This window comes from Argopecten irradians, chromosome 3 (assembly GCF_041381155.1).
Source record: "Argopecten irradians isolate NY chromosome 3, Ai_NY, whole genome shotgun sequence".
In the NCBI taxonomy this organism is placed as follows: Eukaryota; Metazoa; Mollusca; class Bivalvia; order Pectinida; family Pectinidae; genus Argopecten; species Argopecten irradians.
The window spans coordinates 7,285,844-7,301,018 of NC_091136.1; the positions used below are offsets into that span (position 1 = coordinate 7,285,844).

Sequence of the window (15,175 nt, forward strand, 5' to 3'; positions counted from 1 at the left end):
TTTGGAGAAACATAAGAATATGTATTACTATTAAATTGACACTGTCATTATGTCTCGCCCTAGGATCAGAGTCGCCCGAACCGCTACAGCCAACAGTAACGCTATAACACGATAGTTACTAAAGGCAACATGTAAGAGTGATGAGCGATTCTATATATTGATTCATGTAGACAATGCCTTTAAATCGTCTATTCACGCTTACCGTTATCGGGATAGGCAGAACCATATGTAAAGTAATCTATATAAACTAAAGGTCTTTAATTCACTGTTTGGTACCACGGATCTCTGGATGTGGCTGAAATCTAGAATTCGGCACTGTCTAAGATATGCACTTGCTTGTTTATCTTACACGTATATACGTATTAGCGGTTGGTGAGTTTTTATTTTTAATATTTAAATTTGTCTAACTATTGCTTGATTTAAATTTTGCTACTCGATAACTATACAAATACAGTTATCAGCTTGAATTTTTGAACTTCGATTGCTTTGTCGAGTTATCTTTTTAAATTTTTAATTGACATTTACTAAGTTAACAAAAGTTAATTAATCTCCACTGTTAACATTGATTAGGCATGGAGTCTTGCAGTATTTTGATGTTGTATTAATTTTTTCGGAAAGGTAGTGGGCCTTTTTGTAAGATGATTAAAATAAATAAAACAATAAACAGTAGATTCTATGCAATTCAAATTACAGAGTTAAAAACGTATATATTATGTATTACAGTAATAGGTATACAAGAAAGAGATATAGATCTAGTTATTTTAGGTTGGTTTTGTCTGATTTATTATATTTGTGTCCTGTTAGCCAATGTAACCCGATGCCATTACAATGTGCCCCGGGTGGGATGTGTTTCTTCGGCGGCATACTTCAGTAATATAGCACTATAAAAGGAGTTCCACTATACAATAATACACAACACGAATATACTGCAGTCTTCGAAAACACGTACCTCGCATTTCACACATACCTCACACGTACCTCACACACAAGAAATCACATATATGGTAGGCCGTCCTTCAATGGACCTGGTTATTCCATATTTGCATATTACAGAGTTATCTGCCCTTGCGGGTAGGTATTGATTTTGACGTCATCTGTTTGCGAGCGTTAAGTCATACCTTTCGGAGAAAACGACGTGAATTGCGCTCATAAAATTATGACATAACAATCGTCTACCTTTAATATACTTACTTTTTAATATGCAAAGAACGGAATAATAGGACGAACATTTAATATATAACTTCTCATAAGTGTTCCAAGGGAACATAATAATGAGTTTTTAAAATCAAGATGGTAGCAAGACAGATGCGCATAATGTAAAATCAAACATGATATTCTATGCAGGGTAGGTATACGTTATATGATCGTTTATATTCATCATTCAACGATAAAATATATGCAAAAAAATGAAAAATCTAGGTACAATTGTACTCCAACGAAATTCATCTCTGGGTAAAAACAACGAACTCATAAGGTCGAAGGGCACGAAGTGCGAAGCACTTCTAAGGTAACGTATACATGAAAATATAAGAAAAACACCATCTTCAAAATTCAATCCACACTAAGACAGCTTCAGTTTGCGGCCGCCATGTTTTCACCCACTGTAAAAAATCCCATCAGCGTGAATGCGATGCTTTGAAGTCAGCTCAATATATAATCAAGCGGTTCAAACGCTTTTATGACCCGACGAACGTAATCTTCATTCAGCAGAAGCTTAGTGCTATTGCTCTTTATTTGCAAGCGTTCAAGTGATAGACCATCTTTCAATATAATCATCTGACCCAAAACGGAATATCTGTTACGGCAAATTATTAAAAGTTTCTTCTTTCTCTTATGTGAGCCTAACTCGATTTGTCCTCTTTTACTTCCGAATATAACATCCGTTCACTGGATTGTAGCTCTTCTACTTCTGGAAGCTCTTCTCTTCTTAGAAGTGCGCAAATCGAGTTGAGCTGTGGATTTCCTTCTCAAATGGGGGGTTTTGGGACAAGGACAGCGTGCGAATATATGAATAAAAAATAAACAGAAAATTCGGCTCCGTTATTTCCATAAGTTGAAATTAAATGGTTACTGAAACATCTGGCTGCGCCCTTTAAGGCCTTGCCTTCAGTCAAATTATATATATGTCAATGTGAACTGTAGGAAGCTCACTGATTCAACGTGCTCTTTCAATGCTCTTTTTGTCTTAATTGATATCTCTGTGATCACACATGAATATATTTGAAGCAACTGAAAACCGAAATCCTTTAAATTCAGCACATTTGGTATGTGGTGAGTTGATTCTGGAAAAGAAGAATACCATGGACAACTGGTTCCCTCTAACCTCCGTTACGACTGTGGGCTTGGTTAGGTCACCTGCTGAATGTGGACTACATTGCTTACGAGTTGGATGGTGCCAGGCGATGATATATGACGTCATAGAAAATGTATGCAATCTAAGCAACCGATCATCTACTGTCAGCGAATCGTATTGGAAACCCAACACTACTTACTTCCAAGGTGAATACACTAGCGAAATTAAAACCAAAAGAAAAAAAATCTAATAATCTAAATACATAGTATTTTATTGAAAAGAAATATTAAAAGATATTAAGATACTTTTTAGTGTATAATGCAGTATACAATGTCTTGTTTCTAGAAAGTGAATAATTTTGTGTCCTTATTGAAGATTATGGCTATTATGTCTTAAACTGAACAAATGTCCCTCTTTAGTGTAAAAAAAATACCAGAAGTGAATTATTTCGTTGCGATCCATTTATACGTTTACAGTAAAACAAACCGTCAGTAAAACAAACCGTGCCAGATGGTTACAAGTGTGACGTGTTCACCAGAAGTTGCGCAACTGTGATGGACTCGCTATATTCATGGGCTGATGCCATTGACAAATGTAGTGATGACGGGGCAAGGCTGCTAATGATTGAAAGTGCTAAAAAGCAGTTGGAAACAGAGCAGTTTATGGAAAATGAAGGTATAATGATGTCCGTAGGTATGATCAAAATAGCTTAAAGTTTGAATCTTCTGCTGTATTACTGTGAAACTGTATTAATTTCGATTTGATCAACAAAATAATTTTCATTTCTTCAATCAACGTTTAAAGAATTAATATTTTGTTGTGCCATTTTCAAATATTTCCATACACTTTCCATTTTTTTCTAAACAATTTGTGAACGTATATTCCTTTATATATTATTTATTTATATGGTATCATAACACTCGTTTATAAACTTTACATGGCACAGGATATGTCTGTGCTCTTTGCAATAACGATACCAATGTTTGTATCAAAACATTCACCTGATCATAACGAGGATGGGAATTTGTCTATGATACTAGATATCTAAATCAGTCTACAAAATATAAAATACTGATAATGATGGATTCACCTATTCAAATTAAATTCTCATTTGTCAACTGACGTACATATGTGGAAAATATCTTATCGGTATTTAGTACTTGTTCCGATAAATTAATTGGTTTTTGGTTTGCAATATCCATGTATCACAAAAAGTTTGCATAAAAACAAACAAAGATTTTATAAACATTCCATTGAATACATCATTATCAAAATATTTCATATGAAAATTATGTTTATCTAATTTTCAAATCTTTAGGTAGTAGCTTTATTCGTTTCAGAGATTCTTCTCTGAGTGAAACATGCAAAGCCAATGCGTTCATGTCGTCATTGGCTTCACATAATGTATACAGTATCTATGTTGTAAAGAATATTGCGAAACTATATCAACATACATGTTTATTTGCAATATGAAAACATCAAATTGTAAAGCGGCTAAGTATATGGCTAAGGCTGTACATAGTAACATAAATGTTGATGAGCCTAAAATACCATTATTCCGTCTTTGCATAATACAGAGTTAGCTCCCTTGCGGGTAGGTATCGATTGCTACGTCATTATTTTGTGAGCGCAATTCACGTCGCTTTCTCCGAAAAGTATGACGTTACGCTCGCAAACACATGACGTCACAATCAATACCTACCCGCAATGGCAGATAACTCTGTATTATGCAATTACAGAATTCTCATATCTTCAGAATACATCAATTTGTAAATTTATTCTAGTTGGCTTGGTAAATACAGCTCAACAAATGCGTAGCTATTTAAATGTCTTAAACGAGGAAATAGCTGTTCGGATGTCTGATAACCGCCGTGTAATTCTCAGATATGGTAAGGCTTCATTTGCAATTCAAATCAATATTACATGTACATCACTGTACATCAAACATATTAACCATATCCATTCATAGCTTGAATTCTATAAGCATTACTTCAATCAATTTGGACCGTGTTTTCTTTGTCACGTTAAACAAACAAATTTAACACATCCCAGTAGCTTATTTAAAAGCTTCCAATCGCGTGTACTCCATTGTCGCTTGTCAGAATTGTCAATATTTACATAAACTGAAACCCGAATAAACACGCAAATATATATGATTGTACATTTATTCCATTTAAGAACAAATATGTGGTGTGATAAGGACGCGTCCACAACTTATTACTTGACAAAAAACATAGTTGAAACTGTTATATATATACGACGTTTACAGGACAACTTAGACGCCCTTTGACTCTAACTGGTAGACGTATCAATTATATTGGTAAACGTTCTTTACAAACTATTAGCTTGAGCATTTCGCTTAGAAAATCTTGGAATTCCATAAACCATTGTTGTCGGAAATTACATATTTACCTATACTATGGACTAATATGAATATATGGAAATAACGTATTCATGGTATGACATATTTCTAACGCTGGAGTTGTTCATGTGGTAGTACCGGAGGGATTACCTCCCTTTGTATTGCGCGAGGAAGCGTGCAACTGTATATTACAAACAGACGTCTCATTGCTAATTGCGGTATTGATTTTTTTCATTATTAAATTCACTTAAATGACCAATCATCCAAATGTAAAAATCTATAAGGATCAACAAAAATATAGTTTCATTTAGAACTATCTGATTGTTTACCTAAACAACGATAACTGTAGCACTTGTAAGGCGATATCACTAAGATCGCTTAGATAATTGGAAGTTAAATCGATACATGTTATCAAATAGCACCGACAGGATATATCGATATTTGTGATACTGCGTATGCTAAGATAATAACGTATTTACTTTTTTAGGTCTGATTTACGCTTGGCTAGGCTTGACTGACCAGACCATCGAGGGTCGATGGACAGATCCGGATGGTGGTCAAGCATTGTATACTTATTTCAACAACGGCCAACCAGACAACGGAATAGGAAGCGGACAACATTGTGCAATGATAAAAAAGCACTATGGGTATAGGTGGGACGACGAGTTTTGTACAAGCCGCCAACACGTGATATGCGAGATAACAACTTCTTAGTTAAAAATACACCCGTTTTTTAATTCTGTCAATTTCGACTTTGACCACCTCTGTCCATTGCGTATATTATAAAGGTGTTTTAGTAAATATCAATCATCCTTCTTTTCCTTTCACTTTATTTCATTGGAAGTGGTTTTCATAATTCCAAAATATTCAATACTGGAAACTGGCTCACATACAATGTATTCGTTACTTTTTATTTGATCCTGATTTGTAACATTGTTGTTACTACTCTGACGAAAGCGATTTCATAGAGGATTAATCCAGTCCAATGAAAACCGGAAAAGGGCCGACACAGCGCGGACAAAGAGCTTCGGTTTGTCGGGTAGAATTGTCCTGCAATGGTTGATAAATGCAAAATTAGATCAATATTCTGGATTTTATTCCGTTGAACTAATCGTGATCGACAATTACCTCGTGGCATTCCTCAGGTAACAATCCACGATCGTCAGATGTTCAAAATCGCCTCATGTCGATCCCTCCCTTTCAGTGTTTCCTAAACATTTCTTCACATCAAGTTATTAACTTTTTCCTTCGTTTGCCACTGATCATTATCTTGAGATTGATTGTTCTGCGGCGTACACAATATGGCCGACGGATGTTTTATTTAAGGACTAACCTATTACTTTGTTTAGTTTATGAGATGATAAACCCAACGGTGCAAGAGGTAAATTGCGTTAAGGAAAGAGATTAATCCTTAAACAATAAAATCAACCAAAACGTCAGATACAATCATTTACCGTGTGTTGTTTGCCGTCAAAATAATACAGCCGTCATGTTTATCAATGCACAACAGCCATTCAAAAAAGTGCGCTGTTGACTTACAACTTAATCCCGCCCTTTTTTCCATGACGTCATAAAAATAGTTCTCATATTTCGGTTATTTGATCCATGTCAAATATCAATGATACATTAAAAAAATAAATATGTTCTATTTTATGAATCCGAAGGTATCGTAATGTGTTATTTCTAAACATCGACACGTGATATTGGGGAATGTCAAAGAAAGTCCGCCAATGTTTACATGTATTCATACGCACCAAATCGGGTCACGTTCTGCACTCAAGTTATAGGGAAATAAACAGATCTGCCCCAATATAGTTTATCGATACAGAAACAGTGGCAATTGTAAATATTACAATATAAATGCGTTAATGAAAAGTTTGAAAATATCAACAGCATATCTAATGACTGATTTCGATTCCCATCAAAATATGTACTATAAACGTGAAAGAGGGTATGTTATGATTATGATTTGCTGATGGAAATATTTACACATATCTACTTTAATCCGTATTTTGTTTTAATTTGAAATAGGTTAATGACGACAAACATAATTAGAAAACATGGTACTACACACTATAGAGTCAACAGTATTTTTGTACAAAATGGAATAGAAGCAATTCAATTGTAAACAAAGATTTTTCGCATTTTTTCAAAAGTCTTTATTTGTATCTCTGCTTTCCTGTCTTTACTTTACCCTGTTACTCCTATATCCAACAACATGGACATTATAAATTAAGGTTATAAATTGGGAATAAAATCAATTTTAAAATTCAAGATAGTGCTTATTTACTTCTAGTATTTTGGAATTCAAATCTATCCCCCAAAATGATATACATTGATAAAAAGTTCTAAGAGTGCATAAGGATGCAAAAATATATTTCTAAATATAGTCACGCCAAGCTTATTGTAATGTAACAAAGGTCAATTGAACAAATGTGGGAACCACAAATAGTTTCACAAGTTATTCGATAAGTATCAATATTGAATTGTTTGAGCCAAAAGTATATTCTTCTCAGCATTAGAAGTGGAAGTTAATAAAAATATATAACTTCTGTTGTGTTTGTTGTTGTATGCAGAAGGAAATGGCTAGAAAAGATACGGAAACATTATACATTCCGTGCCTCAGGTTTTTTAGTAGTCGCAGGAATAGTCGAGTGATTCGGACTGTTACGAAACCATTTTATAAGTTGGTTCTGAATTACATAAGTGTTAAATATTATGTTTTATACTATGAGGGGACACACAATGGGCATATTTGATTTCGATTTGATGTTGTTGTATTATCATTGAATCATATTGGTAAAGACAATCAACAAGAATCCGCACCTCTCCAAGTTATTCCAACAAATAAATTCTACTTCCTACGAGTATACAATGGAAATTATAATTTCTATAATATTTATTTAATTTGTCCGTACAACGTTATCGGTATCTGCGAGTCCTTCTTTACAGGTTTGGCAAACAGAATGATTAGCTATTCCAGCTATTGGACTTTTATAGCAAATATGGATCAACTGTAATCAATCCTTCAGTTATCGTTATCGGGGAAAATATAGCTTCGCGTGGAAATAATCTATATAAGCTACATGAGGATTATCTTCTCAGCATATTTCTTCGGCAAATCGACATATGCGGTTTAGATAAAAATACCGTACGACGTCTGCCGTTGTCAGAGATGTGTGTGTTTATTTTCCTTCACCTTGTATCATTAGCAGGTAAGTATCTGTTCTCATGGTAATGCTTCATTCATCATTCCTCACTACCTGGTTTACATGATGTGGGCAAAATGTGCAATGTTGATAAAACATATATAAGTATAATTTACAAGGTAATTATTTGAAAAGTATATTTACTTTACAAATCTATTAGTAAATGATGCGTCTTTAAATAAAAAAATAAGAATGATATTTGAACTAAAGATATATTCTCCTTATAATATTAGATAAGGAAAAAAATAAAGATAAAATAATGAAATTTTATCATGAAATAGTGGACTACCAAATGCACAGCATTAGACTTTTTATATAATTGCCTTCAGTTGAATATCTTGTAACAATACTACAGTAATATTGTAATGATAAAAAGGGCGTTAACTTTACCTTTTTCTTATTTGATTGTATCTGATATATGGTGTTAAATATATTAAGTCACGTATTGAAATTGAGCAACGTGTAAAGCATATCAGCGCGTATATAATATCTATATAAATTTAAAAATCACCTATATGAAGGTATTTGGGCATATTGTTTAAGAGATTATCTCAAAATCGTATTCAAACAATATTTTATTTTATATGATAATCGTCCTTAACATGAACTTAACGGAATTAATCAATCATTTCAGCATATGTATTAAATGGAAAAATAATTTTGGAAAAGAACAATGTCATGGAAAATTGGTTCCCTCTAACCTCCGTTACGACTGTGGGCTTGGTTAGGTCACCTGCTGAATGTGGACTACATTGCTTACGAGTTGGATGGTGCCAGGCGATGATATATGACGTCATAGAAAATGTATGCAATCTCAGCAACCGATCATCTACTGTCAGCGAATCGTATTGGAAACCCAACACTACTTACTTCCAAGGTAGATACACTAGAACAGTATTGCCATTTTAATGTACATAAAGATGTCCAAAAATACGATTTATCACGAAAATTTCTTTTAACGTTTTTCAACCTCATTATCTAATATTGTTTCTATCGCCAATACTCTTCGCCTTTAAATAGTATCAGTAACTGGTCTTGGTGTACCAAACATACTACTGTAAAAACGTTTATGAATAACACGCTTACAATGATTACATGGTTATAACGTTGTAATTGTCATTCCCCGACAAGGTTCTCATGATATGTCTGTATTATCTGTATAACGAACTTTGCTTATAACGAAGTGATTTGTTTGGTTCCTATAACCGTGTTGTAATGAAGTTTAAGAAACTACTGTAACACATGCATTTGTCTGGCATCCCAAAAGGACGACTATTATTTGCACTTTGTAGCAATTATGTATTATCCTCTTACAGTACAAAATTTTGTGCCTATTGGCTACAACTGTGAAGTTTTTAATGGAAGTTGCGTTGCTGTGATGGCTTCAACATTCTCCTGGAATGATGCCTTCGACGTATGTGCGGATCAAGGCGCAAAACTTCTAAAGATTGATAGCGCGACAAAGCAGTCAATAACAGAACAATATATGACGAATGAAGGTATGAATTTAGCTATGGTGAAATATGTTTTTAGGGTATGGGGTTTCACGTCTTCTGTAACCCACAAACACAATAACAAGAACAAAACCCAACATTCACAAACACAACAACAAACACAAAACCCAACACCCACAAACACAACAACAAACACGAAACCCAATATCCGCAAACACAACAACAAACACGAAACCCAACACCCACAAACACAACAATAAACACAAAACCCAACATCCACAAACACAACAAACCACAACACACACAAACACAACACCCACAAACACAACAATAAACACGAAACCCAATATCCGCAAACACAACAACAAACACAAAACCCAACACCCACAAACACAACAACAAACACGAAACCCAATATCCGCAAACACAACAACAAACACAAAACCCAACACCCATAAACACAACAACAAACACGAAACCCAATATCCGCAAACACAACAACAAACACGAAACCCAACACCCACAAACACAACAACAAACACGAAACCCAACACCCACAAACTCAACACCCACAAATACAAAACTCAACACCCACAAACACAACAACAAACACAAAATCCAACACCCACAAACACAACACCCTCTCGGTGTAATGTTTTTAATTGAGATTTCTCTTGTGTCAGAAAGGAATCTCAGAGAAAAAAAATCAGAACATCATTGCATTTATTGCCAAAACGGTGTTTTTGTTTCATTACATTAGGCTCTATCGTAATGATTCATACCAATTTTCATTTTTGCCGTTACAATAGTCATTACATGTATTTCTACTGATTGTGATCAGTTTGTCTCGATATTTGTAAATAGATAGGCATCACGAAATGAATATTCGAATGAGAAATCTCATTTAAAATCGGATAATGCTAATGATATATCCTGTTATTGGGACCGCACTTTACGACTATTCGATTATTGATTTGATTCAAGCGTTCATGTAATTGTAACCTGCCGAGATGTATTCAAATATATCGACTAATTATATTATTAATTGCCTCATCTTTGCAAATAAGTTTCCTTAGTGCACTATATGTGATTAAAGCTGCTTCGATACAAGTCAATAATTTTGATTAATGGTTTGACGTCATAAGCACATTTAAAGACAATGCAGAACTCGTCCTGGTGTTGACTGACACAAAAACTGATATAATTAATATTGTTATACTTCAGTTATTGTTAGTGTTATATATAAAGGTTCTTTATAATCTTCCCCGTACATTTAAAATCGGTCGTTAGTGAATTGTCGGTCGGTTGTAATTTCTATTCGTCTTATATAGCGGGTATTGTGTTGGGTAAATTTATATGGTGCAGGCATGGGCACAATTATTCAAAATGTAATTAATTAATAATCGATTACTTGGGAAAAAAATGCTGTAATCGATTAAAAATCGATTACAGGTACCATTGACCTGTAATTACTTTCAATTACATTCGATTACATATTTAGTTGATATATTAAATTTTATCTTCTACCACAATATTTTCAATTTTTCCTTTTTGCGATTTGATAGCATTCCAAGACCAGTGATATTTATATGAAATAGTTTCATTGGAATTAGTTAAATTGTTAATTTAGTTTCAAGTTTACACCTGTCCCACATCATGCTTTTTAAACTGGTGTGTCTTAGAAATGACCATGTGCATTTTTCATATGTGGTTAATTGATAACCTGCATTTTGCAGATGACGGTATAACACAACAAGTAGATATTTTAAACCTGAAATCTAATTATTGATTCTTCTAGTGAGAAAGCGGAAATCTGTAGCAGTGTATTTTTTCTTATATTTATAATTTTCATTTACAATGCAATGCATGTTAAATATATAAAAATGATTCAAGTATATATAATTTACGGATTTTTTTCAAGCAAAAATGTGACTTATACTTCTGAGATAAATCTTGGGTGACTTCTTGGTTGACTGTACAGGTAAAAAGAATAGCTACTGGGAATATCAAACAGAATTAAATGACTTCTAATTGTTTCCTAAAACAACAAGTTCATTGGAAATCTGAGGACATACTCCCTGAAACAACTGAATTGATCTTAGTCAATGCCTGTTGACTTTTATGAAAATAATGCTTTCCATTGTTTAATACAAAATGCTCTTATGCCCATGGGCACACTGGTGAAACTTAAAATTAGCTATAAAGTGTATCTGTATTGACAATTCGTTTGTATTCTTTATTTCTTTGAGCCTTACAGTTCATCAGAAAACTAATAATAAAAGATTTTCATAGTAATGTTAGTGCAACAATCAATCAGGGTGGAAATCTTTCAACTTTTAATTAAGATACAAAGAGGCTGTCGGCAGAGGGACCCTATTGCACCTTACATTTTTATCCTTTGTGCTGAAATTTTAGCTTTAAGATTAAGACAGAATAGTAATATCAAAGGTATGGAAATTAATAATTGTCCTCTTCTTCTGTCACAATATGTTGATGATTCTTCTCTCGCTCTTGATGGTTCAGAACAATCACTAAAAGAATCCATTACTGAACTTAATTTTTATAAACGAATATCTGGTTTAAAAATGAATGTCTCTAAAACAAATGTAATTTGGATTGGCAGTAAGAAATTTTCTGAAGACACTTATCTCCCAGAGTTGAACTTACAGTGGGGCAAACAGAGTTTTACTCTATTAGGTATTGATTTCCATGTTAACTTACATGAGATGCCAAAATGAATTATGACAAAAATTGATAAAACTGAAGTCTTTGATACAAACTTGGAAAAGAAGATCACTTACTCCAATAGGACGAAATCAGATAATCAAATCCTTACTGATTTCACAATTTAATCATTTGTTTATGGCATTGCCAAATCCTGATGAATCATTTATCTCAAAACTGAATACCCCTATCTTTGATTTTTTATGGAACAGCAAGGTTGATAAAGTTAAAAGGGATGTAATTATTAAAGATTTTTTAAATGGTGGCTTGAAAATGATTAATTTGAAAGCTTACTTGTGTCCTTTAAAACTTGGTTGGATTCGAAGATTTTTTCAAATTACAGCTAAATGGCAAATTGTTTTTAAGAGTTTGGTAAATGTAGATATTTTAGTTAATGGTGGAAATGAATATTTACAAATTTGCCAGGAAAAAAATGTCCAATAAATTTTGGATTGATGTTTTTAAAGCATGGAATGCACTGATCAAGATGAATGATAAGAACATTACTACAGAGGTATCTATTCTGAAAACCCCTATTTGGTTTAATAAAAATAAAACTGTTGATAAGAAGTTCATTTATGATAAAAATCTTTTTGAAAAAAATGTTATTACAATCAATGATCTATTAAGAGACAGTACTACAAAGAGTTTTTACACTTTCAATGAGTTTCTTCACAGGTACAATGTAAATACCAACTTTCTTCATTATCATAGTATCATATCGGCTGTTAAAAAGTTCTTATCGTCGGTTGCGATTCCTCAATCAAAACTTCAGCATCCATTTGAACCAATTAGCGCTGAATATTGTCTAAAGGAAAGAAAAGGTACTAAAGATTTTTATAATATTTTAATACATAACGAAGCTGTGCCTTCTGGTAAAGTTAAGTGGAACAAAGACTTTGATCTTGATGATGCAACTTGGTCTCAAATTTACAAAATTCCATTCCATATTACTAAGAACACAAAGTTACAGTGGCTACAGTTCAGAATAAATCACCACATCTTAACAACAAACACTTTTCTTTTTAAAGCACATCTTTCTGTTTCTCCTTACTGTAATTTATGTAATTCTGAAAATGAAACAATAACTCATATTTTATGGGAGTGTAAAGAAGTACAAAATCTTTTAGATTGTTTCACAGCTCTACTTGATGTTTTATTCATTCCTTTTGGTTTCAATAAACAAACTTTTATTTTTGGTCTACATTCCTCCAACTCCATTTCCTTCAAAGCTGACAATGAAATTCTGCTAGTTATAAAACAGTATATTTATAGAATGAGATGTCTCCATAAGTCACTCAGTACTAATGGTCTTGTCAATATTTTAAAAGATTATTATAATACTCAGAAATATATAGCTTACAGCCAAGGAGAAAGAGCAAAAATTAAATTTGAGAAAGACTGGATAAAAATGGGAAAAAATAGCTAAACTGTAATCTTTTATTCGTACACCTCACCTTGAAATATTCGCAATATGATAATCATAGATGTATACAATTTTTTGTTGTTGTTGTTGATATATTTAGATTTTTTGTTCTTTATTTTTAATTATTTATTTTTTCATTATTATCATTTTTTTTTGTTTTTGCCGATATAACTTTTTATTTCTTCGATCTTCACTTACTGTACGTGCCACTCTAAATACCATCTCTCTGTCTATCCCTCCCCTTTATCTATCTTTTTTTCTCTATCTCTCTATCTTTCTTTCCTTTCTCTTTGTTTTTCTTTTCTGTTGTTTTTTGTTTTTCGTCTCTCTGTGTGTATATTTGATAGTATAAGGTGTATGTGTGTGTATGTGAAGAATGAAAGTGTCCTCGTTTGTCATGTCAAATGTGTTACAAAATTTGAAAAAATAAAAAATTACAAAAAAAAAAAAATAATAATAGAAGATTTTTATAGACCAATACTAAACAATGTTATATCTATCTTCAGTTTTAGTTGAACTACAGCAGACAAGTTGAACTTTGCACTTTCTAAACTTAGTATACTGGCTGCTAAATTCAACTTCATAATAGGTATAATGTAATTGATGTAATTATGATTACACAGTAAATTTTTACTGTAATCGATTACGATTACGGTTACAAGTAATCGAAATAGCCTTCGATTACTGATTACTGTCGATTGCTTGAGAAAATGTAATTAATTACAATCGATTACGATTACACGATTACGATTACCACATGCCTGATATGGTGCAGTTGAAAACAATGAATAATCAATTACTGTACACTCAATATTGAGTTCTACTTCTGAAGGAGTATACTGATTTTCAATGTTCTTCAAATTCGTCATACGGACTCGTAACGTTTTGTATATTGTTGTAATCTGTTTAAATGAAAATGAAAACAAACTTTAAATACTTCTTCTTCACAAAGTCAAGTCTGTTCCTGCATCATATTGTAGGTAATACAAAAAAATCATTGTTATCACAATTATTCATTTTTGTAGGCCTTGCTTACGCTTGGTTAGGATTAAATGACCAAACCACAGAAGGACAGTGGACGGATCCGGACGGTGAAACACAGGGGTACGCTAATTTCCAACTCGGTCAGCCTAACAATGGGGGAGGATCCGGCCAGCATTGTGTTTTAATTAGAAAGGACTTTGAATATAAATGGGACGACGTAAATTGTGACAATAGTCATTATGTCATATGCGAGATAAATATGCCGTAGATTTGTTTTAACGTCTAGGCAATTTACTACATCATTTATTTGCCAAACCTTGTTGCAAATGATAATACCATTATGGATCTACAGTACTCTAAAAAATGATTCGATCCCGTGATTGGTGCCTGTGTGGAAATGAAATGTGAGTTTTAATACTTAAAAAAATGCGACTTAATTAAACGTGTCGAAGATTTGGAAATTGATATTAATTACACGTTTTATAAATAAAAGCTTTAGTAGTATCTGCTTTAATTTTCGTCATGTTAGATGACGGAAATCACTAACATGGAATCCTTATCTTTAGCTATCTACTACATCGTCAACACATCTCGATACTTCAGTTAATTAAGTTTAATATCATCGATTTAGATGTTTTGACGGAGCCGATTTCATGCAGGAACGGGTAGACCGAATACTGGCCGGAAATATAGCCCGGGGCTACGTGATTAATCTGGTTTTTA

General features: G+C 33.1%; 2 protein-coding genes and 1 pseudogene across 2 annotated transcripts; all 3 read left to right on the forward strand.

Moving 5' to 3' along the window:
• Positions 1 to 282: 282 nt before the first annotated feature.
• On the forward strand, positions 283 to 7,176 carry LOC138319889 (CD209 antigen-like protein C). The gene is made up of 4 exons (XM_069263009.1): positions 283 to 372; positions 2,257 to 2,499; positions 2,786 to 2,968; positions 5,143 to 7,176. Exons 1-4 carry the CDS (start codon positions 327 to 329, stop codon positions 5,367 to 5,369), a joined length of 699 nt encoding a protein of 232 aa, XP_069119110.1. The 5' UTR covers positions 283 to 326; the 3' UTR covers positions 5,370 to 7,176.
• Positions 7,177 to 8,102: 926 nt separating this feature from the next.
• Positions 8,103 to 14,797, forward strand: LOC138319892 (ladderlectin-like). The gene is made up of 3 exons (XM_069263010.1): positions 8,103 to 8,741; positions 9,181 to 9,363; positions 14,494 to 14,797. The coding sequence occupies exons 1-3, from the start codon at positions 8,543 to 8,545 to the stop codon at positions 14,718 to 14,720; spliced, it is 609 nt and encodes a 202-aa protein (XP_069119111.1). The 5' UTR covers positions 8,103 to 8,542; the 3' UTR covers positions 14,721 to 14,797.
• Positions 12,316 to 13,478, forward strand: LOC138319891 (uncharacterized; annotated as a pseudogene).
• Positions 14,798 to 15,175: the final 378 nt, after the last annotated feature.